The following is a 27,393-nucleotide window of genomic DNA, read 5'->3' on the forward strand; positions in this document are numbered from 1 at the left end:
TCCGATTCTCTCCTGTGATGCTAAAATCATGACTCGGGAATATCTAATTATAAGACCGTGCTCATGGCACTGCAGCTGAACTCACTGTGGCTCACTAACACAGGAACGCATCAGCTTCATCGACAAACACAACGATGCAGCAAAAGATCAGAGAACATCAAAGAGAATGAGCTTAAGCACTGCCTTTTTGTTTCAGGCGTTAAGTGTGATAATAGCGGCAGAGATGCAGCGTGTGTAACATCTATCCTATTTCACTTTTCAGGGTCAACATTTTACTTAAGATATATGATTGAGCACATTACCGTGCCCCGCCCTGGTCTGCTGTTGCTTACCTCACTGTTCACGGCCGTGACTCCATCACAACCCATGGGTGCCATGTCAACACCTGCAATGATGACATGATCCATCCCTGAATGGAGAGAGAGTTCCTGAAGGGAGAATGAAACAGCTGTGAGAGAAAAGAAATATCAAATTTAGAACAATTAATGAGATATTTAGCCGTGCGGCAGAAAATTACAGTATCAAAGCAACTAGGGTTCGAAATGAGATATGATGCCTGTGACAAGTGACTAAATGAAATACGCTGAATACACTACACTTGGTACACTGACTATGATCACTGTTTTTTCTGGTTCAGAGCGTTTTTAGAAACATTTGAAACTAGAGGGCATTCGGAGTGGGCATACGTCTACTGAAGAAACGTCTTACCGTCCTCTATGGGAGGTGAATTACAAATTATTTTCAAAACTTTTTCATATGAAAAAACAAGGTTTTTTTGGTGAAATGATTCATTAATAATGTTCAAATATTACTGTTCATGCTAACAACCGAGCAAATTTTATATATCTGAGCTAACTAATGCATCATGACAGCAGAGAATGTGTTTTTGTGGACTAGACCTATCACACGTATAGATCCATGCAAAAAATGTATTTATATTATTTTGGGGGTAACTGATTTCAACCAGATTTTTTTTTTAAAAGAGTCGAAAACCAACTATTTCATTAAACATTGTGAATTATTACTCTAAATAAAATAATTGCAACAGGATCCTGGATCCTATGCGGATGACTGATTCAACTGTTCTACAGTGAGAGGCATTTTTGCCCACATCCCAGAAGGTCCATCCACCAGGGCGATTCTGCCCAGGTCCCTGTTGGTCTTGGTGTCACGACTGGTGCTGCCCATGACCCTCCTGAGCTTGGCTGCATTCAGCAGTTCAAGCCCTACAGAGGCGATATAAATGTTGAATGCTGCAGTTATTAATTTTACAAAACCCATGTAAATGACTCACTGAGCATCGCACCCTCCAAAGCACCTCACACATGTGGCTGACTAGAAAAATTGGGTTAACAGATGTTGAGCAGGTCACAGTCAGGGAGGAAGCTGCATACTGTAGTGTTTTACTCATCATCATATCATTTAAAAAACTGACAGCAGGAATTTATGTCTGAGGTCTGGGTCAGTGGCAAATTTAAACTCTTTTTAGGAGTGCTAAAACACTCCAAACCTGCAGCTAAGTACCCCTACAAAATAAATAATGATGTTATCGGTGGAGCAGTGGTGTTGTGTCCTACTCTTCCCTAGTAACAGCAGAAGAAAGAAGTGGAAGTTGGTGGTGCAGATTAAGAGGCAGGCTGGAAGTGTCTAAATCAAAAAATGTTAGCTGATGCTTTCCAGAGCTTATCAGCTAACATTAGCTCACAGGCTACTCTGCTTGCACACTTGCTAGGCTAATGACGAGCTAATTGGTGCATCGTGTTTCGTACATGATTTGGTTTAACAGTGTATTTGCTGAATATAGTGAATTGGAATAAATCCCTTATCAAAGAGATTCACTTGCAAGCAGCATACTCCTACTATAGATTTTACTTTGATGAAAAATATTTTGTGGTGTAACCCCCCAATAATTAAATGTATATTCGTTATAAAGTGAAAAACACGGAATATAGAATATTAATTTATTAATTGATATCTTATTATCTTGGTGTAATATCCAGAAGGATACACCGTTGAATTACTCTAAATTCAGGTTCTTGTCAATACTTCCGAGCAAAAAAATTGAAAAAACCCAAACAGAGCTATCCGCACCTTGTGAATTTAGTGGCTCATTTTCAAACATGAGCATCAAATATCAGAATCACAGCTTCCCATTGTCCTCTAGTCCTCCTGTGACTGGCCTGACATGGATTTTACCATGGCTGTGAGTTCGTCCCAAACAACAGCGAAGGCCCTGACTCCTTCCCAAACACCGTCCCTGCTATTCTGCAAGGAACAAAACACAATTATCACACTGACTGTCTCCACTTTGACAGTCACAGTCGGTCGGCTGCTCTGTGGGATTTATATTTAACAGCTAACGGCAGCTGCGAGAGATACTAGATGATAACATGTCAGTTACTCTGAGGATTATGGAAAGTCATTTTGTTCTCACCTTATAGATTCAAGGACAGTTTGTCAGTGCTCAGCAGCTTTCGGGCTGATCCGTTCCTTGATCAAACCCGGTGTTCTGTCTCTCGTTCCACCTGGGCGTGTGTCTCTGCCTCAGGTTCTTCTGGTATCTCAGCTCTATTTCATGTTCACCAGAACCTGAAGTAGAAGAGACGGTAATAACTACATTAGCAAGACTTACTGAACGAGAGTGCAGTCATTCAAAGATCGTGAGGAACTGCTCTGTCACAGTTTCCAGTGGGTGCTGTGCCCGACATTACAAAAAATAGTCAAATTTTTTCTCCTAATGACACTTGAAGTTGTGATTAAATGTATTAAAATATATGCAAAAATAAATCTGCTACATTATTCATAATTTTCCTTGACTTCCTTAATTTAGCCCTTTCTTTACTGCCTCGTTATCCTTTTGCCGTTGTTTGATTCTCTTTTTGCAGCAGAAAAAGGGCGTGCAAGGTCAGGGAAGATAAAATACATGAATAATAAAATCAGTGTTCAGTTATGCTTTATGGTCACTTGGGGGTAACAGAACTGCCAGTAAGCAATGGCCATGCAGACGGCTGTTCAGGTGACTGTTTGCAAAGAGTTCAATTCTGTATTTCTACCTATAGCTGTCAGAAGTTCACTCTCAGTGAATATACATGTATGTATATACATAAATACACACACACACACGTGTGTATACACACACACACACACATATATATATATATATATATATATATATATATATATATATATATATATATATATATATATATGAGACACCACCTGAGCTGTTGTGACTGTATAAATGTCTAATAAAGACTGAATTATCATCATACCAATAAATGTGCACATTTTGTGAGGGGGGGGGCTATTTCAGGGAGACTTTAGAGAGTCACAAATCTCACAGCAGGTCATGTGATCTGTGAGTCAGTGGTGCTGATCAGCGGTCTCATCGACCCCTGCAGATGTATTACGGCCATTCTGGCGCAGCCCTATGACACCTTTGAGTGGGATAATAAAAAAGCTTTTACATGACATCATTACATGGTGAAGTCATATGTAATACATATCTTCCTTTATTTCATAGCTGGTCACTTTATCGTTGTTCTTTTTGTTCTGTGACGGTTCTCCTCCCCTGTGGTCAAATCATATGATCAACATCTCAATCAGGCACAGCTGAACCATGTGTCCATTTTTTAAGGATGACCTGTTGCCCGAGTTGATAATCGTACCTCAGCCTTGCAAGTTTATGTTGATATGGTGCCCCCTAGAGGTGATACAGAAAACAATCAACGACTGTAGAGCGTTCATAACTTAAAATACTGCTTGAAACTTTCTGGAGACAAATGGACGGATTGTTTTATCATCCTCAATCACTTCATATTCACATTTTACTAAAGACAATAAAAAATATAGTAACAATATCTGACAAAAAAAGAGTTGCTGATGCTCCCAAATTTCTTAATGTGTCTCGTGGTAATAGTGCAAAAAAGACAAACAGAAAAACAGCATTCATCAAAAAGAAACAAACACAAGCCCTGACATCTAGTTGGGAACAAACAGCCTCTTTCTCTTTTATCTTACTTGTTAATAAGTGAGATCGACAGATAATAATACAGCTGCTTTTGTATTAAAAAAAATCAATTATTTTGGTGACGATCCCATTCTATTGATCTTGGGGGAAACTGTAACACAGCATCAAATTTCTCCAGTATTATAAATATCAGTATTATCTCACCGTCTAACATTTGACAAATGTTTCAAATGTTGGAGTGATCCAAGGATCAAGAAAACTCATAGATACTTAAAGTTAAAAGAGTATCTGGAAAGTACATAAATGAAAACAAAATGTTCCATTCATAGCCTGTATTTATGGTTATAGAAGAACAAGACCGAGTTTACATGAGCTGTGTCTATGTCTGTTTCACCAGAATTACACAGACATGAACGAGGGAAATTACCACACCGGCTGCTGGCTGCCTGCTTATTTCTACTGTAATGGTCTTTATTAATGCTGCACATTGACAGAATTGTCAGGAGTAAAGTTCAATCATTATTTATATGGTCATAAAAGTATAAAATTAATGCTGAGACTAGCTAAACTGAACTGAACAATAACTGAACCAAAAGCAGTAATAATTACTGCATGGCTTTACGACATACCATGTAAAATATGTGCAAATATCCAAAATCTGAATCATAAAGATGTCAAACTGAAACTTAACTGTGACAAAGAAGAATTTGATGGGAAAATTAAAAGCGAATTTAGTCACAAACATCCCATCAGATTTAGGGGCAGTTATGACATAATTTTGACTAAACTTAGCATCATAAAAATTAAGATAATTGTACATCCCTTCAGCACTGTAAGTTTTCAGTCATTGTTACACAGTATATAACTGACCCTGAGCTATGGTGTTGCAAAAGAGGCTCTGATATCTTCAGGTGCTGTCGGACATTTACACTCTATCATGGTTGTTGTTTTTCATTTGGTCACAACTAGATGGAAAAATATATGTATATCTAATGAGACTGATATTACATTTAAGCCTGATTTACTCTCACCAGTCACCTGCTGTATCACCCAATATCTATGTTTTCTTTTATTTTTTCCAGCATACGGGACAGTGACTTCACCGGCAGCACATAAAGGCAACACCTGTGACGCACACCCTGAAAGGGCGGGGCTCATTGCTCGCCTTTTAAACTGATCCAGCCGGATAGCCTGGACCCAGTGAGGCTACTGATTCTTAACTTGTCCATCCGGGAAGATGTCGGCGGCTTGTCTTACTCTGAGGAATGTTTCGGCTGTCAGGAACTGTGGCATGATGGTGGTAAGTAGTAAACACTTTCACTCAGCTGGTACTAACTGTTCAGACTTACACAGACTATGTTAACTCTACTGTAAATTATACGTGGGAGTTTTTTTTAATACATACTTGTAGGTTATGCTAGCTAGCATGCCACGCTTTTAAATGACATGTTAGAACGCATTCTCCGAAGGTACCAATGTGACAGAATATCGCAGAATAATAGTTTTACTGGAAAAGAAATAAATACCCATTAACAAGAAGCACCGCAGCCTGCTTTTGTTTATGTATCAATGCACCCGTAAATGCTTGTGTTTCAACTCCCTTCTTTTCAAAATAAACACTTTCTGGAGGTTTTTTGTCAGTTGTGATATAAGATATGTGTGCATTTTATTTATTAATACCAGACACGTTACATGTTATCGGTCTCAAGTCCACCTTTCATTGTCCTAGGGAAGTCAGTTAGGTAACCGAAGACTGCAAGTGATGTAACACAAGTATGGTAGTTCACACAAACAGTCACTAGGGGGAGACTTTATACCTTTCTATGTAAATAGAGTAGCGGCTATAGTGTGTAACGATTTTATAACATAAATACAATGATTGCTATTTTAATTTTAAATTATGATATTAAACCTTGTAATATTGATGTTGTATTTTAAGGGATTTTACTTGTATTTCCTCAATGTATTTTCCAGGTAAATGATTTTATTTATGAATGTTTTCTTGCCTTTTTTAACCAATGGATAGTATCTAGTACTGCTACATACTACTTATTGGTGAAAAAAAATGTATCTAATACCTCTAGGATCTCCATTTTCATTGTGACAAATAACAACTCCCGCTCCTATTTGGTGTTTTGTGATGCAGATGGTGCGCCATGCTCAGACTGCAGCCGCTCCAGCTTCTGAACCCAGAATCAAGAAGTTCCAGATTTACCGTTGGGACCCCGACACAGCTGGAGACAAACCCCGCATGCAGACATATGAAGTTGATCTCAACAAGTAAGATGTGACAACATACACAACAGTATCTTACTCTTCCTATGGAATTTATCAATATTAAAGTCTGTGTTCCTCCATTTGAAGCTGTGGTCCGATGGTTCTGGATGCTCTCATTAAGATCAAGAACGAAATGGACCCCACACTCACATTCAGACGCTCCTGCCGTGAGGGTGAGAACCTTTGTGCCTTGAGATTCTAAAAAAAATCCAAGAAAAAAAACCTTAGTGACTGATTTGATTGGGTGTGTGCTCCTCCAGGTATCTGCGGCTCATGTGCTATGAACATCAACGGAGGCAACACGCTGGCGTGCCTGAACAAAATAGACAGCAACACGAGCAAGGCCACCAAAATTTACCCGCTCCCACACATGTACGTGGTTAAAGATCTGGTACCTGTAAGTATTGCAGACTCCTCTCATCTCCACAGATTTGAGAATAGGATTGAATAGAATAGAGCAGAACTTTATTGTCCAAGGGCTTTGAGGTTTGCAGATTAATACGTTTCAAACGAGGTACATTTATTGTATTATACAATATTTCCACCAGGACATGAGCAATTTCTATGCACAATATAAATCCATCGAACCCTACCTGAAGAAGAAGGATGAAGCTCAAGAAGGGAAAGAGCAGTATTACCAGTCAGTGGAGGACAGACAAAAGCTGGTGAGGAAATCGACTTGTCTCTTTGCTGTATTTTTGGGACGGCTCGCACAGTCACAGCAGAGCCCAGAGACGGCCTAACTCAATGTCTGTCACCCAACAGGATGGCCTGTATGAGTGCATCCTCTGTGCCTGCTGCAGCACCAGTTGTCCCAGCTACTGGTGGAATGGAGACAAGTACCTTGGACCTGCTGTCCTCATGCAAGTGGGTAAACATAGTTCTGGAACATCCCAGTGCGATGATATGTGTGTGAACTGTTGATGCTAAATACAGCATACTCCAGAAACTTGGATGGATGACACATGTCAGAGCAGTTTGGTCGGTTCTAACAACCATTTGGGTGGAAGATGCAGCCTGACAGCGGCGCCGCACGGTTAATATTAGATCACATTATCATCTCCTCAGTTGTCAGCTGCTCTAAGCTCACCAGTGCTTCAAGCTCAGTGTTTACTTTTGGCTAACCTCAGCTATTAGATTGTATAAACATGCTGTTAGCATATTTTGATTTTATTCGGTGTGAATGTAAAGCGCAGCTGAGGAAGATGAATTTTTAAAGCGTTAGATAAACTTTGCTCTGAACTTTGATCTCCAAAGACTCAAGTAACTAATGCGTTTTTATAACGGCTGTGCTGATTATGCTCCAGGCGTATCGGTGGATGATCGACTCCCGCGATGAATTCACAGAGGAGCGTCTGTCTAAACTTCAAGATCCCTTCTCGCTCTACCGCTGCCACACCATCATGAACTGCACTAAGACCTGTCCCAAGGTACTTTAACAACAACCTCTACGCGCTCAGCCTCTTGTGGAGTTAATAGTGTCTCACTGTGTCTTAAACTCTCCACAGGGACTCAACCCAGGAAAGGCCATTGCTGAGATCAAGAAAATGATGGCGACCTACAAAGAGAAGAAAGCTACGTCAACTTTGTAAAAAAAAAAAACCCAAATAAATAAAAGAAGTTTAATACTAATAATATTGTATTTGGGCTGTAAATATTGAATATATGTGCATTAAAAATGTGTTAAGGTCATGGTGGGCGGCATGGCTCAGGGGAAGAGTGGCCGTCTAGCAACCAAAGGGTCGCTGGTTCGATCCTCAACTCCAGTGACCATGTCGAAGGGTCCTTGAGCAAGATACTGAACCCATAATTGCTCCTGATGAGTAGGTTGGCACCTTGCATGGCAGCCTCCACCATCAGTGTGTGAGTGTGTGTGTGAATGGGTGAATGAGATGAGACCGTAAAGCGCTTTGAGCGCCGCCATGGTAGAAAAGTGCTCTATAAAATTGAGTCCATCCATTTACCATCATGTTGTTAGAGGGGGATGTAACAAACACTACCTCTGGTTCTCAAAACAAGAAACTTGCAAGTGGGATCGATGTATTCACAAAAGGTGTAAAGTATATTACTTTTTCTTTAACTAGACAGTATCCCAATAAAACATGTATAAAATGACCTTGCTCTTTATTAGAGTCTTTTATTTGTGCCTAACTAGATACACTGCTGGCACACACACGCACACACACAAAATCAGACATTTTGAGGAATTTCCACCATTAAAATCCCATGTTAGTGTCTGAAAAGACACAACTACTATTTTAGGTCCTGTGAAAATACTTTGGTCTATAATTTCTGGCTAAGACTGATATATAAATCTGTTCTCAAGTATTTAGACAGCTGGCAACAGACGATCAAGCATTTTTATGGACCGTTTTGGAGAAAATCCAAAATTCTTCATGTTTTTGTGTGAAAACATTCAACATTGAAGTTTAATAACATCTTGATCCTTAATTTCTGACAAGGACTGAAAAGTTCTATTTGACTGATATATCAAAACCAGAAGTTTTACTTGACTAAGAATATGAAATGAGAGTCCCAGATTTGTGTGGAAGCGGATGTCTGGGTCTCAGCTGTTCGGTCACTCCAGGCAGGCCTCACCATCTTGGATCCTCTTCAGCATCTGAATTACATTAAAGGGAATAAACACTAAATGTTAGTTATGTGCTTTAACCCCAGATTCTTTCAGTACAGGTGTGGATCTTTTGGCCTTTTAATTTACAGCACTGGAAACTGAGGGCCTGTGCTAGTAATTCAGGCTTCTCCTTCTCACAAACATAATTTATTAATCGACTACAGTAAAGGCATTTAAGGTAAAAACAGTATGTTCATGTTGTAAGTGGAAAAGGAGAAAGACAAAGCAACAGGTGACTTTTAGCTCAGGTAAATTAGTCTACAACTTTACTAGACCTAAATTTAAATTACGGTTCTAAACTCTAATTACAGAAGGTAACTTTTGGACCTGGGAGGAAGAATTACATTGGAAAAACTGCCTTTAATGCTAGCACAACACATTTTTGTTATTTTTAACTATTGCAACATATTTGGCAATGCTGGTGGATTTTGAAAGCGGTGTAAATAGTTTGGCAAGTGCATATTTTGAGTGTTGGAACTATTTTTTGGGGTAGTTATGTTTTTGGTTTTTTTTTTTAGAGAGCTGTGGTTTTATGGGTCATTGGGTCTGGTTTTGTCACACACAACCAGATTAGAAAGATGGAAAACCTCAATGTCGCTGCTGCCTCTATCTCTGGTTTATGCTGAGTCGCCTTTTCTATAAGCACGAAAATCAAAGAGGTTTCGATGAAGTTGCAGTTGTGAAGTTTTTTTTCTGCTTCTATTTGGTTTTGTAATTGTGAAAGAATTGTTAAAATTATGAAAAAAAGGGAGGATATAAGGAGCTGGTCCTGTGTTTACTTTTTGTTGAGGCAGCTAGTATTTTCCATAATCGTCCAACCAAGGACAGAGTGGGGGACACATTTCCAGCCCTGGATTTTCTTCCCTCAAACCAACCCACAGTGCACACACTAAAACTTCTGCATAAGATATAATTATAGCTTTACTGTGTATCCTGTTCAATTCAACTTGTTATTCATAGTATATTTTTCTTAAGATCTAAACATGTCATTTTTCAATTTCCACTTCAGTTCAAATAACATTTTGTTTTACAAATATGAAAACTCTGTCAGAGCTCAAACCTCTGATGTAATGATAAAGATATGATAAAGATATGAAGTGTTGAAGCTTACATAGTCAACACACTACAATACTGCGATATCTTTCCTCTGACATTCTGTATAAGAGTTCGCATTCTATTCAACCCTCACATGACTGAATGAATAATGTATCTATCACAGTAATAACTATTTTTTTCAGTGCATGAATGTAACTTCAAAGAAATATATGTATATATGAATAAATATAGCCAACAGACTTCTTTCTCTTCCACTTCAAAAACTCATCAGCTGGTCGAAAAAGCCCCTTACAGGCATCCTGAGGCACTCCTCTCTCCCCTCCACCAGACATTGAGCCGCATTCATTGCCTTCGTCTGTCTGGGAGTATTTTGAATGCTCAGGAGGTGTTGAGCAGCGACGCTCTCTAATACTTCTCTCTTTGACCTCACATGCGACTTTAATCCACTGTCTTCTCAAAGGCAGATCAAAAATAATGCTTAGCTAACAGCTAACCGCGGACAAAGTGAGCACACTCACAGCTGTGACACTGGTTGTCCTGATAACCAACAAATTAAAAAACAAAACAAAAAAAACCTGCCAATCTGGGAGACTTGGAAGACTTTGAAGACTTAGAGAACAAGAACATCAGCAAAACAACACAACAATGACGAACCGAGAGAGGAAACCGCCGTTGCACATTGGAATTTGTTGAAAATAATTATCTTGGTTTGTAGCTCAGGAGGTTTTGTTCAAATGCAGCTGACAAAAGCTTTGAATTCAAATCAAATAAAGTAATAATCTGAAATCAGCCGATGAACTGATTTCCACTTAAACCCAGTGATGTTCACGTTAGGGTGCTTTCACACCTACTCTGTTTAACTGGTTGGTTGGTTGGGTTATTTGGGCAGGTGTGAACACAGCACTCACACTCTGGTACGCACCAAAAGACGAACAAAAAAGAACCCAGATACCTCATTGAAAAGTTCCAAACAAGTCCGGTGTAGTTCGTTTGTGGTGAGACTGTGGTCTGCCCTCAGCCCTTCCCAGCTAACTTTGTACTCCGCAAGTTGAAGTCCAAATGGCACCTGTAAGCAGGTGGATTTTGCGTTATCAGACATGCCGGAGAATTAAAACTCCAACCATTTGCATGGAAGAAATGTGTAACAATATATAAACAAAGTAGTAGAAATCTGCACAAGGGAAACGCAGGAATTTCTCATATTTACTGTCTTTCTCCCAGCCTAGACAATTCTGACCAATAAACACGGTGAATGTTCCCAGGATTTGGTTCTTTTTTGGGGTTTAAAAACAGCTGGTAAAGCAACCTTTACCGCCACCTAACGCTTTTTGCATTTCGGTTCACTTGAATTTCTCCGCTTGTGCAAACAAACCACAACAAGAGGGAAACACTCTAAATTGATGAGTTCATCATCTGATTCACAGAGGAGCAACAAACCTTAGGTGTGAAAGCCTCCTTTAGATGAGTTTCCACTGGCTCACTTTGGCTCGGGTCAGGTGGGGTCGGGTCGGGAAGGCTTGGTATGGGTAGGTTTCCACTAGCACTGGGTACCGCATCAGCATGGGTTGACTCACTGGCCGAGAGTTCCCCAGCTTTATTTGTGTGCGACTCAACAACAATGGACGACAGAGGCAGCGTTATGCCTGTTGCTCAGTCAGTGGTTTTTGCTGAAACTGAAAGTGAGGGACGACAGACAGGCAAGGCTTCAAGCAGCGAAACAGAACACCCAAGAAAAGTATAAAAGACTACACCAAGCAATTGACCAGTATTCTGCTGAGGTCAAGATGATAACAAGTAGACGACATAAGCAGGTAAGTTACCCAATCAGCGCCCAGCTATGTGTCTATGTCACATTTTATTCCCTGCTTGGCTTGCTTGGAACCCCAGCAGAGCAGGGACCAAAATGGTAACGGTTCGTACCTTGTTGGGGCCAGTGGAAATGGGGCCAAACTGACCCGACTTGACCCAAGCCGAAGTGAGCCAGTGGAAATGCACCCTTCGAGACATTCATGTGAAGAGAAGAGAACCAGCTTATAGTGATGATGTAACGCAGAAGTTTCATCTGTGAGTGAGCAGCTGAAACAGCAGACTGCTCCTTTAAACTAGTCAACTGCCTGCAGAGTTGCAGACTGAAGCTTTATTGATCCTAAGCTGATTTACTAATGATCAATCAATCAGTCTGTCTTCTGACACACACACACACACACACACACACACACACACACACACACACACACACACACACACACACACAAACACACACATACATGCACACCGAATAATAATAAGTCCTTACACTGCCCTTTGAAGGTGTGCGTGTAAGGACGGACCAGAATGACCTCTCTCTAAATGTCCCCGCTGTCTCGAGATGTAATCACTTTCACTAACTGTCCTCAGTAAGATTTAAAAGGTTCAGAGTCAGAGTAAAAAAAATGACACACACACACACACACACACACATACACAAACACACAGAGGTCTTTTTGCTTTATGGAGATTTTCCACCAGTTTTTACTGCTGTGTGTGTGTGTGTGTGTGTGTGTGTGTGTGTGTGCGCGCGTGCGCGTGTGTGTGTTTTGGACTCAGCTCACTTCCTGTCGGGGGGTTGACAGAGAGACAGATTGAAAACAGACGTTCTCTCTCTGTGAGTCAGTCTGTTTCCATTCGTTGGTCCGACTGGAATGAGCTCGGACTGAAGAAGTAGAAGAAGAAGAAGAAGAGGAAGAATTAAAAGAAAAATTAGAGAAAGAAGAAGAAGTAGAAGAAGAAGGGAAGTAGAAGAGGAAAATACTATTGCAAGGTTTGAAATTTTTTCTCTTCTTCTCTTGCTTTTCAAGCTGAAACGTGGTCTCTCTGGTAAACAGTGTCTGTTGAGATTCTGCTGATTCAGTACTTGCTTCACTTACCCTAATAAAAGTACTGCAGTGTACAAATACTGTGATCAGGTCACGTTTTTATGACGACTGCTGTTTCACATAATAGATTCAAGAGATGCAACTGTGCTGATTCTAATTACTCCAAAACACAAATCATACAATCTTTGTTGTAGCAGAAACTCGAGGAGTAGCTGAAATGATCCACTGACTGATCACATGCAGGAATCCTGATCAGATTTACTAATGCTCACACTTATTCAGTTATTCTGCAAAAAACTTTGTAACTTATGTATTTTGCATGAATATTTTTTTATCTTTTCATCTCCAGGGAGAAGTACTTCTATCTAGTATATAACTGGATATTGCAATATTGTAAAAAAAAAATGAAGATTTAAATGTTGTTGCAAGACAAGAGCTAACTGAAGCTATCAAAAATAGAAGTTGCAATATTTCCCTTTAAGATTCAGATGAAGTTCAAAGTAGCATAAAAAGAAACAACTCCTGTTCAAATACAAGCGCCTCACAAACACTACTAGAACTTCCACCGCCACAAAAATGGATGAAATAACAAACAGTGCTCTGCTGCTGGCAGAGGGGAGGTCCAAGAATCTGGAGAATTACATCAGGCTACTTTTTTACTTTGACATTGTTTTTTGAGCTGAATTATTAATTTTAGTGAAATGCTTTTGCTCTGAGGTCATTCTAAATTTCAGATGCAGTTTGTTTGCTATGTGTGGTTTTGTGGGGTTCACCACACTTTGGTTTTTATCATTGGTTGTGTGCATGATGGCGATCAGCTCAGTGAGAGTCAGAGGTGAGGTCCTCTTGGGATTAAGATGTGTGGGTGCCAATAGAGGCGTTGCACCAGTATCACCTTACTCACCTGTGCGGGTGGGGTGTTCAGGTCACTGTCGGGTGACGAGCTCACTGTGAGGCTCTAGATTTTTACCTTCACCCTTTTTTCCACCCCTGAAAATGTGATATTTTTACCGTCATTTCAGTCCATTGTTTGACTGTGACATGTTTTATAGCTGACAGGATTTGAAAAACATTTACATTTGGAATACTTGGTATGTTTATGGTGGCACGTTGGTGCAGTGGTTTGCATTGTCGCCTCACAGCAAGAAGGTTGTGGGTTTGAGTCCTGGCACGGGATCTTTCTGTGTGGAGTCTCCATGTTCTCCCTGTACCTGTGTGGGTTCTCTCTGGTACTCCAGCTTCCTCCCACAGTCCAAAGACATCAAGAGGGGACGAGGCTGATTGATACACTAAACTGACTGTAGATGTGACTGTGAGTGTGAATGGTTGTCTGTCTCTATGTGTTGGTCCTGTGATGGACTGGTGACCTGTCCAGGGTGAACCCCGCCTCTGACCTGTAGCCGCTGGTATAGGCTCCAGCCCCCCGCGACCCTTATCAGGAATAAGAGGAAGACAATGGATGGATGGAATTTGTATTAAAATAATACATATTTGAACATCAGCGACATTAATCATCAATGTGAGGAGAGCCTGGCTGGTTGTCGCCACCCTGGGGAGAATGGTCCTGGCATGTCCATGTGCAGTAAGTGCTGGCTCTGGTTCCTCTGGGATGTTGTGATAAATGATTCCTTTTGGACGGTAAATGTTACTAGTTTAAATATTTGTTGCTGCTGAATCCATTTATCTGATAATTAAGCTCAGATTATGTTTTCATTGTACATTTCAAAAGGGGAACTGCCTTTTTTAAGTTCAGTAGTTTGGTACAATGTTGAAGTTTGTTTGGATTTCTTTCTCATCTGAAAAAATTCCAAACCTTTATGTTAGATCTAGATCTCTGCTGGTTCCATTGCTTTGCATTGTGCAGTAAGCAGTAAAGGATGTATATTCAAACCATCTGGATATTTTTGACATACTGCAGTTTTTTGTTCAAGATTCTGCATACACTTTTTTTTTTTTTAATCAAAATAGTATCACTGTTAGTATTGCAGGAAGTCACTTTCACGCTGTTTTTCTGCAAGATCGCTGTAAAAAAGACCCAGCTGTTATGATGCTGTGCTTCTTTACACAGAACCAAACAACGCTGATGGAATGCTATCCCAGTGTGTTAGTTTATGTAGCATTCCTGCATGCTGCAGAGTCGCAGGGACAGAAGTGTGACATTTGAACTTGAACCCATCTGTGTTTTGAATGGGCTCTTTCGACTGCCCCGTTTACTCATTCAGACGTTTATATGAAGACGAGGCGAAACAATTCACTTTAATACAGTGAGTTGTAACTGTAACTGAACTTGAACAAGCAAGGGACTTTTGATTCCTGCAGCTATCGTCTGGATTTTATTGATGCTAACAGACAAAAGTGATTACAGCTGCATTTCACATCTGTGGAATTTAAACTGGCAGGACATATTTAGTGTGTGACAGAACCACAGTGGATCATCTACGAATTAAAACACTTTGACAACTAAAACCCTTTAAATAAAAGGATATGATGAACTCATTCTTGGAAAAGATCAAACAATTCGTTGATGACATGCAAATAAACTTTGAAGTGTCAATAAGAAAAATTTGTTGGGTGTTAAGTAAGTGTGTGTTGTGCGTCATGTAGCCTCTGTTACGGATAAACAACCCACTGATGGGATACACGCATGGAAACAGTCAAGTTTTCATTATAAGATCCATCATTTTTAAAACCGCTTATCCGTGAAGGGTTGGGGGGGGGGGGGGGCCTATCTCAGCTGACTATGGGGTGTGACGCGGGGTTCACCCTGGACGGGTCACCAGTCCGTCAGAGGGCCATCAGGAGCAATTAGGGTCTCAGTATCTTACTCAGGGATACTTCGACATGGTCACTGGGGGAAGTGAGGACTGAACCAGTGACCCTTTGGTTGCCAGACAGCCTCTCCATCTCCAGGACATGCCGCACCCTCGTTATAAGATATTTTTATATAACAGTTTCCATGGAAAAAAAAAACTGCAGACATTTCAATCTTACGCCGTGTTTTTATTTCTCTTTCTGAAGGTTAAGGTGGGCTTTGAGTGACAGCTATCAACCATCTGATCTGCACCAACAGGAGACATGGAGTAACTCTAACATGCATGTGTGACAAACAGGTGAGACCCCTGTTGGCCAGGCGTGCAATTGCAATGTTTTCCCACCCAAAAACAGAGCTTTTATAAAACGATGACATTATTTTCTGCTCAGTGAGCAACTGTGTGACAGCAAAGATGGAGACTTCCCTCAGCACTCATTTTAAGAGTCTATGTAGACAACATTACAGTGGAGCCATTGTCATTCTGCTGGGTTGATGTTGATGTTGCGGGATGAAATTGATCTGTCTGTCCTGCTGTTTACCAGATGTTGTTCTGGTGTTTTACTGTGGACAGATGCCTCCAGAGGAGTTGTTAGCATCTGCAGATATGAACTCCATCAACTCAGTTAGCTTTGTGTCTTATGTGTCTCTCATACACTCCTCCTCTTCACCTCTCCTGGCTCACTGTGTCTCATCCTTTTGCCGCATCTCCGCTGCTGTGTCAACAACCAAACCTCTGATTTTATGATGTAATGATACACCATATATACGTTTTGTTTATCAATTTTTGTTGTACCTAGATTTAACCTACAGTATTTTTTTTTGCAAATATAAATCTTAACTCCAAATAGCCATCAATTCCATGTGGTCACACAACACAGCAACAGCACAGGATGCAGCAACACGTTACACTATAACAGCCAATCAATCTTTTGTTGAGTTTCATTTGAAGGACGTTAGCTTGATGATCACATTAGCTAAGGCTTGGCCCTCATCTGCACCACTCAGAGCTTGTGGATGAGACAGCAGCACACTGACACCCCTCTGACTCAGTGATACGTCCAGATCCATCACCTACACATATTCATAAAACACCCAGACATCCAGACCAGGTTGAACCTATATCGAAATTAAATTTGAAGGAATCAAAGGACATTTTCCCACTCAGCATCATGGGTTGATTTCTATGTGAGTAGCACCACCCAGGTAACAAAGCTGAGGTACCCAAGTTGTTGTTACTATGACAACAGGAATGTTTACAAATATGTTGAATGAAGTGACGTATTAATCGACATGGAAATAATTATATGCATTCTGTGGCTGCATCCGAGCTTCAGTGTGTCTGACAGCTTGGTATGAAACTAAAATAGTGAAGTGGACACGAGTTATGTCAAAGTAATACAGCATGTAGGACAGCATACATGACCCACAATGCAATGCAGTAGTGGCCATGGCAACAACATCATTAAAAAATGGTGGACAGTGATCACTAATGTAACAAATTCTTCTGTTTATGTATCAAGTTTAACTTTTATTGACCCTCCTGTGAGATTAGGACATACGTCCCAACGTCAGTGACATCACAAGTGACATCACAGCATTGCGAAGCACTGAGCAGACTTCAGGCTCCTCTGCACCCACAGGAAATACTTTCATGTTTATTTTCTTCTTCGGTGGTTGAGTTACATTCCTGCCTCACACAGGAGCAGTCAGACCTCTGATTGGCTGACATCCCTCGGGACATGTTCTGATTGGATCACTGCACTCAGGCTTCTTCTTCTCTAGAAGGAAAATCCCCAAATTCCCAGTAAAAACACACACACACACACACACACACACACACACACACACACACACACACACACACACACACACACACATACACTGAGGAATGTCTGTTCAGGTCTGTTCTAATCATCATCATGATCTGAATGCTTCATTCAGTTAAACTTCTAATGTGGTATTTAATATATATTTTGAATAAAGAATACTTAACAGGGGAAGGAAGAACACTTTTTACTTCTTACTCTGTCATTTTTGTACATCGGGAAAAATTCATATTTTTGGTTGACATCTTTGACTGAACTGACAAAAATGTGATGACAGTTTCAACCCACAAAGAAAAAACAAGGATACAATCAAGCATATCAGTGTTTCTGGAAACAGAGGTGAACTTCAGTAAACCGTCTTCCTGGAGGGTCCAACTGGTTACATAACAGCCTTTTTATTTGAAATCTCTCTCTCTCTCTCTCTCTCTCTCTCTCTCTCTCTCTCTCTCTCTGTATATCGGCCAGAATCAGCAGCCATGAGGGCATCTATCAGCGTACAGGCAGGAAGTCTGAAGCTGCTCTATTTCCTTCTGAGTGAGTAATAGTGTTGACACAATACCTTGAAGGTTACTCTACTGAGGGTGGTTCAGAGCAGCATTCCTCATTGGCTGGATGTTGTTTGACATTCTCCAGGTTTGTTCCTGGTTCCTCCTGATGGGGGCGTCTGTCTTGAGCTGCTGCCTTCATCTTCTGAAGTTCTGCTTCCCTCAAGCTCAAACTTCACTGTGGTCAGTAACACCTGTCTGGCTCTGCAGGTAAGGTACCTGTCTGTCCCTGGAGCTGGGATTGGCTACCTGTCTTTCCCTCCAGGTGTGGTCAGGTACCTTTGTGTCTCTGCAGGTCGACAGTTACCTGTTTGTCTCTGCAGGTGTAGTCAGTTACCTGTCTATCTCTGCAGGAGGTTGGCACCTGCGTGTCTCTACAGGTGTGGTCAAGAACCTGTGTGTCTCTGTAGGTGTGTTCGGGATGGAGTCAGGTGTCATGGCGGTTACCCTACGACTCTCAAGTGGAGGGAGTTATTGTGGAGAATCAAGGGTCCAGCAGTGTCTTGGAGCTTTTTAATGTCACCTGGAGAAATTCTGGGAGATACACCTGTGAGGAGGCATCATCTTATCAGAGCAGAGACATCGACATCTTCATACCTGGACAAGGTGAATAAATATTTAAGATTTATTGATCTGTTTGTGATCTACCTGTCAGACCTAATCTTTTTGTGTTACATATTCCCCCTCAGGTCCAGATGAATGGTTCGTTCCAGTTGGTCCAGGTGTGGTGATGAAGGAGTCTGAGGAAGATACCATCCCCTGCATTGTGTCTGACCCACAGCTCAAAGTTACGCTATATGAGCGTCCTGGAAGAAAAACGGTTACCGTGACAAAGTACGAGCCGGGCCGCGGCTTCACGGGTCATCTGAATGACACATCATACGTGTGTGTGGCTGCACACGGAGATGAGGAGAGAGAGTCACAGGTGTACTACGTATTTAGTATCATCGGTGAGTTTAGTTAGATTGTGTCGGATTAGATTAGATTGAGGGCAGATTACAATACATTAGACAAAATTATATTGGACAGATATTAGATTTGATTACCTTAAGATCAAATAAATTAAGATTAGTTTAGATTATATTAAATTAGATTTCATCAAATTAGTGTAAAATATATGTCATTGGAATTAAGAAGATTCAGTTGGAGATAATACTCATGTCTACCTGTCTGTTTCTCACCTGTCTGTCCCTCACCTGTCTGTCTCTCAGTTCCAAAGGTGATGGAGGTGGATCTGACAGTGTCCAGCAGGGTGTTGAAGCAGGGGGAGCCTCTCTCAGTAAACTGCACAGTCAAAGACACTGAGATGGTCTTCTTCTCCTGGGACTTCCCCGGCAAACAGGTACTTATCTATCTGTCTCTCCTCCTGTCTGTTTGAATGATGATGTCATCAGGTAGCATTAAGTTCTTATTCAGTGTGTCAATGTGAAGTTTTTTCTATGTGGATTCAGAAAATTGAACCGCTGACAGACTTCCTGCCCAATCGAATCCGCTCCGTCCTAAACATCTCCATGGTAACGCTGGATGATTCTGGTAGGTGCTGCTGCCAAACAGGCTATCATGTTCACCATGGTAACTCTTTGCTACAGAGCAAACTAATTAATGTAACTGGCAACTATGATGGGGGGTCAGCTGTAATGTTTTTCTTTTTCACTGTAATGTGTTTCTTGTAGGTGTGTATATGTGTTCAGTGCAGGAGACAATGCAAGGACAAACTGTTGAAAAAAATGTCACAGTAAAAGTACTGGGTGAGTGAACATGCGCATGCACACACACACACACACACACACACACACACACACACACACACACACACACCGTTTTAATTCTCAAATGTCACTACTTATTCTCACCGCAGATCGAGGTTATGTCTACCTTCGTCCCTCGGGAGAGACCAACGTCTCAACACTCCTTCATCACACAGTTGAGCTCAGTGTGGAGATCGATGCCCACCCTGCCCCCACTGTTCTCTGGACCAAAGACAACCAGACTGTTGTCACGGAAACCACCTCTGTCAGCACCACACACCTGATTGGCACAAGGTATATATGAGTTAGAGATAACAGTCAACTTGACCTGTACGTATATCTGGTAGACTGATAAATGGATGGACCTGCAGGTATGTGAGCACTCTCACGCTGGTTCGGGTGAAGATGCATCAGGCAGGAAACTACACAGCAATGATTTCAAATGAAGATGATATGGAGGACGTCATCTTCTATCTGGAGGTCAAAGGTCAGACAGTCATACTGAGAGATCATTGGTTTATATGTTGGTGTGTGTTTTTTTTCCTCCATCAGTGTCTCTCTGGATGAGGGACACTCAATCGACACAGAGCAAGAGATGGCCTTATATATTTGTGTGTGTGTGTGTGTGTGTGTGTATGTGTTTGTGTAGCACCCCCTAGGATTACATCTCTGTCGGAAGTCGGCAGTAAGGCTGTTTTGTGTGTCAGTGAGGGAACTCCAGCTCCATCTGTCACCTGGTACACCTGTCACAGTTCACATAAGTAAGTGTACGTACACACACACACACACACACACACACACACACACACACACACACACACACACACACACTCACTCACGCTGCAGCTATGTTGGTTGGGACATTACTCTGATTAGACAGACTCAAACTAACCTTAACCTATCTCCGAAATTAATTTGGGGGAATGTTTACTTTTGTAAATCTTATTGTCAATATACTTACATAAATTTTGTGGTGATAATAACAACTACTTATCTAACCTTTACCCTCTGCTACTCTGTCTCATCCAAACATTGAGCAGCGTTACCTTGAATTTCCCCCTTGGGGATGAATAAAGTAATTTTCTTTCATTCATTTAATTCATTTTGTCTCTGCCTCATCCATGGATGACGTCAAGGTCATCCTTCGACAGTTACAGCTCAATTGTTACCATAGTAACAGTATTTGTCAACAGATGCAGCAATTGGACAAGTGGTTGGAGCAGCCTCTCAGGAGCCTCAAAGGACGTGTCTCTGCAGCAGAACATCACCGAAGTTGAGGAGAGAGGCGTCACTCAGGTAACCAGTGACATCATTGGTGTGACATCAGAGCAGAGGAGAGAAATTAAGTCTGATGATTGATTACCAGGGGGTGGCGTGGCTCAGAGGTAGAGTGGCCATCTAGCAACTGAAGGGTTGCTGGTTTGATCCTCACTTCCCCTGGTGACCTTGTCAAAGTATCCATGAGCAAGATACTGAGCCCCTAATTGCTCCTGATGGCCCTGCGATGGACTGGTGACCTGTCCAGGATGAACCCCGCCTCTCACCCAATGTCAGCTGGGATGGCTCCAGCACCCCCCCCCCCCACACACACACACACACAACCCTCAGTGGGGTATAGAAAATGAATGGATGGTTGGATTTACTACCTGTGTGTCTCATCTGTGCAGGTACAAAGTCTGTTGACTCTAAAGAGTCTCACATCTCTGTCAGCTGTTCGCTGTGAAGTTAAGAACTCTGCGGGACGACGAGCCAGAGACCTGAGAATTCTGTCTTCCTGTAAGTACTATTAATACAATGCAATTGTACCACAATACACAATAATACAGACACAATACTATCCCCTTGTGAGTATTGATGTTAAAGTACTACTGCATTACTACAAATAAGTACCCTCCTGTGTGGACTAATACCTTCCTTCCAATCTCTCGATGTCGTTCTCTCTGTCTCCAGCTCTCCTGTCCCAGGTTGCTGTGTTATCGGTGGTTTTGATTCTGGTTGTCATTGCCATCATCTTCCTCATCATCCTCATCCTCCTCTGGAGAAAAGTTAGTGTTCTTTATTGTATTATTGGCTCTAATAGTACATTATTGGGGCAGTTTTGAAGTAGAAGCGTAGTAGTTCCAGTTATAATAGTAGAAGTGCAAAACCATTTTATGATCTCAGTTCTTGCGGTCTCATCCTTCAGAAACCTCGTTATGAAGTTCGTTGGAAGGTGATTGAGTCTGTGAGTCCTGATGGGCAGCAGTACACCTACATGGACCCCACCCACCTGCCCTACAACTCTGCCTGGGAAATACCAAGAGACAACATAATAATAGGTAATACTCATGTGAGACAATGCAGGACTAAGCTAATACCATAGACAATGTAGTATACTCAGAGATGATGTAGTACTTCTGTGTATCCTCAGGTCAGGTGTTGGGTTCAGGTGCATTTGGGCGTGTTGTCGAGGCGACGGTTTCTGGTCTGACTCAATCTAACTCTACGGCTAAGGTGGCAGTGAAGATGGTCAAACGTATGTATCTGTCTGTCTCTCTGTCTTATTGTCCTGCTGTAGTTACCATAGTAACAGTGCTGCATTAGCAACCTTCTGATCACTTTTGTATGCCAGGAGATGCCAATTCGTGACAATAAACACAGTATTTCCTCCTCAGACATCAATGATTATTCATAGTTTATACTTTGTGTGTGTGTGTGTGTCTGTGTGTGTGTCTGTGTGTCTGTGTGTCTGTGTGTGTGTGTGCGTGTGTGTGTGTGTGTTCAGACAACAGTGGAGCCGTTCAGTCTCTCATGTCAGAGTTGAAGGTTTTGGTTCATCTCGGCCCTCACCTGAACATCGTCAACCTGCTGGGAGCCTGTACAAGAGGAGGTATAGATATTAATCATCTTGATCTTAGACTAGACTGTATTTATTCAGAAAATCTCATTGTTATTATGTTTATTTTATATTTAGCTAGAAAGATCCCATTGAGATAACTATAGCAAATCTCCCAGGGAGTCCTCAAGACAGCAGCACAAATACTTAAAGAATATAGTAATATAATTTTAAAAAAAAAACAATCCTGCTTTATTAGAGTCTTAATGGAACTAAAATTTAGAAGCAAACATCATACTGTATTGAAGAAAACATGAAACTATCAATTGAGACCATTTATGGATGTAATCATAAATTGAGAGGTAGAGCTACTTTCTCATAGGTTGTCATACCATCTTTTACGACCGTTGGAGTCGCCCTCTGCTGGCCATTACAAAATATGCAGGTTTTTGTGACTTGCAGGTTGGCTACGTCCACTGTTCAGTGTCCTATCATAACAGGAGGGAGACACTTGCTGGCACTTTGTTATCCTACTGTGTCTTGTCTTGTGTCTCTGTAGGTCCAGTCTATCTGATCACTGAATTCTGTCGTCATGGAGACCTGGTGAATTACCTTCAGAGGAACAAACACACCTTCCTACATAGTGACACACAAAATGCAAGGTCAGCACATGCACATGCGCACACACGCGCGCACACACACACACACACACACACACACACACACACACACACACACATACACACATACAGTATAATTAAGATTATCTCTTTCTCTATGTTGACTGACTGTCTCTTGTCCCACAGAGACACTGATGGAGGTTACATGGACATGAACAAGCAGGAGAGTGCTCAGTATGTTGCCATGCAGGAGCTCAGCTACGCCGACATTGAACCAGCTGTTTATGAGACCCCGTATGCACCACCAGGTATAATACCAGATATTTTCTGGTAAAGGCAGTTTAAAACTGAAATTCATTTCCACCCAAATATTGTATTAATCAAATACACATCTTAGCAATACCTTAATATATTAAGTCAACAGCGAAATCCAACCCACTACCCTTTCTGTAAATACCTGTAAAAAAAGTCAGTAGTCATAACTAAAGTCAAGATCCAGAGGCAGCATCAGGTAGTGAAAAGGAGTGTCAGAGGGGTCCTGGAGAAAAGATTCAGACTAGGAAAAGCTGACACCTCTGGCGAACAGCCTGATGGCCAGAGCCACTCTGGAGTACAGCCACAAGGCAAGGCCAATGGGTGGAGTTGCTTTGGATATCTGCCCTGGTTCTGGCAATGAAGGAGGAGATATTCAGCCAGCAAAGACCTCTAGAAAGGAAGCTATGTGGCTGAAAGTCAAAGTAAGCGACTGGCTGATGATAGAGGATCCAGCTGCAGGTTGGGTCATGGTGCAAGACAGATGGCTGGCTGGGGGTCAGCGCAAAGAACAATGCTTCCTCTGGAGCTGCTAGTTGTTGGATAAACACTGGGTTAGTGAAGGATGGACTTTAGTAACAGAGGTCAAAAACTAGCAACCATCTGGCTGGGCCTCAGTTATGGAGACCGCCTGGATAGACTGGCTCAGAGAAGGCAGGCTGGCCCAAGGCTAGCAGCAGGCTATTGACTGGAGATTCAGGCTGGGGCCAGGCCATGAGAATAAGGCCTTGAATAAACATGCTCAGGGAAAAGAATGCATACATAGAGGTTTATTAACGAATAGTCCCTTTAATAAACCATTTAATTTTAAGGGGGGCCAATATAGACATGCTGCCAACCTCCACAGGCAAGACATCAATATTCTTCATGCTTTACAGGGCCCTCCTTCTTCTCTCTATCATATGTCCAAGGACTGTGGACTATAAACTGTCCCAAGCCGTAAAGGACCACTTCAGCTTAAGTCCATCTGTTCTGTATACTGGTGTGGGTGGTGAGGAAGGAGAGGACCTAAGACTCTGAATCTTGTACATATTCAAGAAGGACACAAAAATAAAGCAGAAAGAACAGGAAGTAGAAAATCAAATTGTGAGAAAGGAAACATTAACAAACCCGCAGGGAACACAGCCGACATCAAAAATCACTGATAAGGCAAATATTGGTGTCATTTTTCTACAGAGCAGCAGGAGGCAGCATCTCTCCTCCTCAGCGATTCTCCTCTCCTCAAACTGAATGACCTCCTCAGCTTCTCCTACCAAGTCTCTCAGGCCATGGACTTCCTGTCTTCCAAAAACGTACAATCTAATACACACACTCGAGTAGCAATGAGTACTCAATACATGAATAAATATTTCACATCAGTATCAACATGTCTTCTGTCCCACAGTGCGTTCACAGAGACCTGGCAGCAAGGAATGTCCTGGTGTGTGAAGGGAAGCTGGTGAAAGTCTGTGACTTTGGTTTGGCCAGAGACCTGCTAAAGGATCAGGACTACATTGCCAGGGGAAATGTCAGTAAGCATGATGAATTCATATTTTTAAGAGAAAAACAAATAGTAGTGGAGACCGTTCTCAGCTTTTATTATTTATTGTTGTTATTCCACAATCAGACCTTCCTTCCAGTAAAGTGGATGTCTCCAGAGAGTATTTTCCAGAACATTTACAGCTCACAGAGTGATGTCTGGTCCTATGGGGTCTTACTGTGGGAGATCTTCTCTCTTGGTGAGCCAGTCCAACCAGCATACACATATACGCATCAGTCATACCAGTGTAGTTTATGATTTTTAAGAGCTGCTGATGTGAACAAGTATTTTATGTGTTTTGTCACAGGCGGAAGCCCATACCCTGACGTCCCCATGACGCAGGAGTTTTACTCTGCTCTGAAGCGAGGACATCGTATGAACCAGCCTGACCATGCTCCAAACAACATGTATGACACACACACACATATCAGATGGGGGGGTGGTTACCGAAGTCATGCCAAGTACTTGCAAGCACATAAACTACATACTGCTTTTGGTGTCAGTCTTAGCTCCTCTTGAACATCAACACAAAAACACATCCAAAAATGGTCAGACAGTACCAGGTGAATTGGTTTATAACACCAGCTGCTGTGAGGAAAAAAAAATCCAAATTTGGCACCAGTGTATTCATACTGTATTGCAAGAGGAAGTAACACTGTATTTGCTCTGCCTTCAGATATGATCTGATGAAACAGTGTTGGGACGAGGAACCTCAGTCAAGACCATCTTTTTCCTCATTGGTCATCTCCCTCGGCAACATGATGACTGATGACTACAAAAAAGTATTTATCATATTCTGTCATTTTAGGACATTTGGAGGCATTACACCTATCACACCACACAAATGTCTGACGTGTTTTGTTACAGCTCGGAGCGTTTTACCTCAACTAACAGTTGGTCTAATGTTTGTCAGTGTTACCTCAGGCTGCAGGAAGATTTCCTGAAGGGTGAAAATCCAGCTGTGGTTCGAGCCAAGCTGAATCCATCCACAGCTGATGAGGATCAGACAGACGGACAGATGACCTTAAAAGGTAGAGCACTGATCACAAGATCGCCAATGATTTATGAAGACTCATATTTGTTGTTTTTTGTTTCCTCATCAACTCACTAAACATCTCCCCTTCAAACCCCGTCCCTTGCATGTAAAGGTAGCCCCGCCCCCCAGGTGAAAGTTCACCTGACAGAGGTGGAGGTAGAGGAGGCAGGCCCTTCCAATGGCACTTACATCATCCCTGTCAGTGACATCACCATAGAAACCAACAACGGCCCTGCGCTGGACGCAGTCAGGTATGATGACGATGACGATGACGATGACGATGACGATGACGATGATAATGATGATGATGTTGGCCTCTTTATTTCTCAGCCCTCAGCTGTCAGACTCTACATCTCAGGATAAACCTGGAATACAGGAAGTGACATCATCCGATGACAGAGAGGAAGCTTCCTGCAGCCGTGAGGAAGAGGAGAGCTGCCTGTAAAGTTGCCTGCCAAGAAGATTGAAGGGTTTTATGAACTGAATACCAAACTCCTCCTGCAAGGCAGAGGGTTTAAATATGCTGCAATCAACCACGCCCTTCACTAACCACAACATGATGTCACAAATACATGATGTCATCATCAATCAGTAGGGGAGCTGAAGGTACAAAAGTGGTACAGTTCATCCATGGTACTGCCTGTTAGGCTGCCTGATGTGCTTTAACTCTTTTTTGAATAAATTTTTCTAAACTGTTTCACCTTAAAACCAGGAAACAGAATTCAGGTGTAAATGAAAGGATGTTTATTAAAGAAGAAAACAGATCCTGAATCAGATTTATAACTTTATAATATTCATCTTCTTCATTTATCCTTATTATAATTATCCTGATGTGTCTGTATATCTGTAATATAGCTACAGTATAATTCCACTTTTCTGTTTATCCAGTAGCTTGTAGACTGTATGACTACGACTACGACTACGACTTGTGTTCATGTGAACTGAAACTTTATTAAAAAAACAAAACAAAACCCATCCAATCAAGTCCAAAATTTGTCTCTTTCAAATGTAAAAACACAAGTGTTTATATCAAAAGTGCATGCAGTTTAAACTGCAGTTACTGATAAAAAAGTTACCCATTAACAGTTTTAAACAATATTATCTTATCAGAGAATTCAGCAGTTTGTTTGTTTGTGCTCTTTTCATTCCTCTGCGGCAAATTCAGAAAATGCAGGTGGTGATTTTGCTGCTGTCCAGCATGTGATACAGAGGGATGAATTACCAGACTGCAGAGCAGCTTTTTTCCCTCAGGCTGTAAAACACTGCAGCTCATCCTCCACTCCGAGTACACTGTTCAGCCAGAGCATTAAAACCAAAGACCGTTTTTATATTGAGTATAAAACAACAGCCCTGCAAACTATCCCCCCTTC

The 27,393-nt window shown here is 41.6% G+C and overlaps 2 protein-coding genes and 1 long non-coding RNA gene across 4 annotated transcripts; 2 read left to right on the forward strand and 1 right to left on the reverse strand.

Moving 5' to 3' along the window:
- Nucleotides 1-5,124: 5,124 nt before the first annotated feature.
- On the forward strand, nucleotides 5,125-8,362 carry LOC147256231 (succinate dehydrogenase [ubiquinone] iron-sulfur subunit, mitochondrial). Its single transcript, XM_086212736.1, has 8 exons — nucleotides 5,125-5,270; nucleotides 6,117-6,250; nucleotides 6,335-6,420; nucleotides 6,508-6,644; nucleotides 6,796-6,912; nucleotides 7,013-7,114; nucleotides 7,555-7,677; nucleotides 7,756-8,362. Exons 1-8 carry the CDS (start codon nucleotides 5,208-5,210, stop codon nucleotides 7,837-7,839), a joined length of 846 nt encoding a protein of 281 aa, XP_086068862.1. The 5' UTR covers nucleotides 5,125-5,207; the 3' UTR covers nucleotides 7,840-8,362.
- A 4,239-nt stretch (nucleotides 8,363-12,601) lies between these two features.
- On the forward strand, nucleotides 12,602-27,059 carry LOC147256232 (platelet-derived growth factor receptor beta-like). 2 transcript variants are annotated; one of them, XM_086212738.1, is made up of 29 exons: nucleotides 12,602-12,735; nucleotides 15,809-15,900; nucleotides 17,303-17,406; nucleotides 17,894-17,962; nucleotides 18,062-18,156; nucleotides 18,384-18,579; nucleotides 18,663-18,923; nucleotides 19,185-19,315; nucleotides 19,425-19,506; nucleotides 19,647-19,721; nucleotides 19,832-20,015; nucleotides 20,093-20,208; nucleotides 20,371-20,482; nucleotides 20,915-21,017; nucleotides 21,389-21,497; nucleotides 21,672-21,766; nucleotides 21,907-22,039; nucleotides 22,132-22,236; nucleotides 22,486-22,590; nucleotides 23,096-23,198; nucleotides 23,343-23,464; nucleotides 24,645-24,760; nucleotides 24,853-24,975; nucleotides 25,075-25,186; nucleotides 25,295-25,394; nucleotides 25,664-25,769; nucleotides 25,901-26,018; nucleotides 26,136-26,274; nucleotides 26,354-27,059. In XM_086212738.1, the coding sequence occupies exons 4-29, from the start codon at nucleotides 17,905-17,907 to the stop codon at nucleotides 26,466-26,468; spliced, it is 3,114 nt and encodes a 1,037-aa protein (XP_086068864.1). In that variant the 5' UTR covers nucleotides 12,602-12,735; nucleotides 15,809-15,900; nucleotides 17,303-17,406; nucleotides 17,894-17,904; the 3' UTR covers nucleotides 26,469-27,059. The 2 variants fall into 2 exon arrangements, with proteins under 2 accessions (XP_086068864.1, XP_086068863.1); XM_086212737.1 differs by lacking the exon at nucleotides 17,303-17,406 and having other exon boundaries at nucleotides 26,354-27,058.
- On the reverse strand, nucleotides 17,875-19,042 carry LOC147256233 (uncharacterized). Its single transcript, XR_015117911.1, has 3 exons — nucleotides 18,622-19,042; nucleotides 18,368-18,520; nucleotides 17,875-18,262 (listed from the first exon to the last, which is right to left on the reverse strand). It is a non-coding gene; the product is annotated as an uncharacterized LOC147256233 (long non-coding RNA).
- Nucleotides 27,060-27,393: the final 334 nt, after the last annotated feature.

This window comes from Aulostomus chinensis, chromosome 9 (assembly GCF_037954235.1).
Source record: "Aulostomus chinensis isolate RoL2024-O1b breed Wild chromosome 9, RoL_Achi_v1.0, whole genome shotgun sequence".
Lineage (NCBI taxonomy): Eukaryota > Metazoa > Chordata > Actinopteri > Syngnathiformes > Aulostomidae > Aulostomus > Aulostomus chinensis.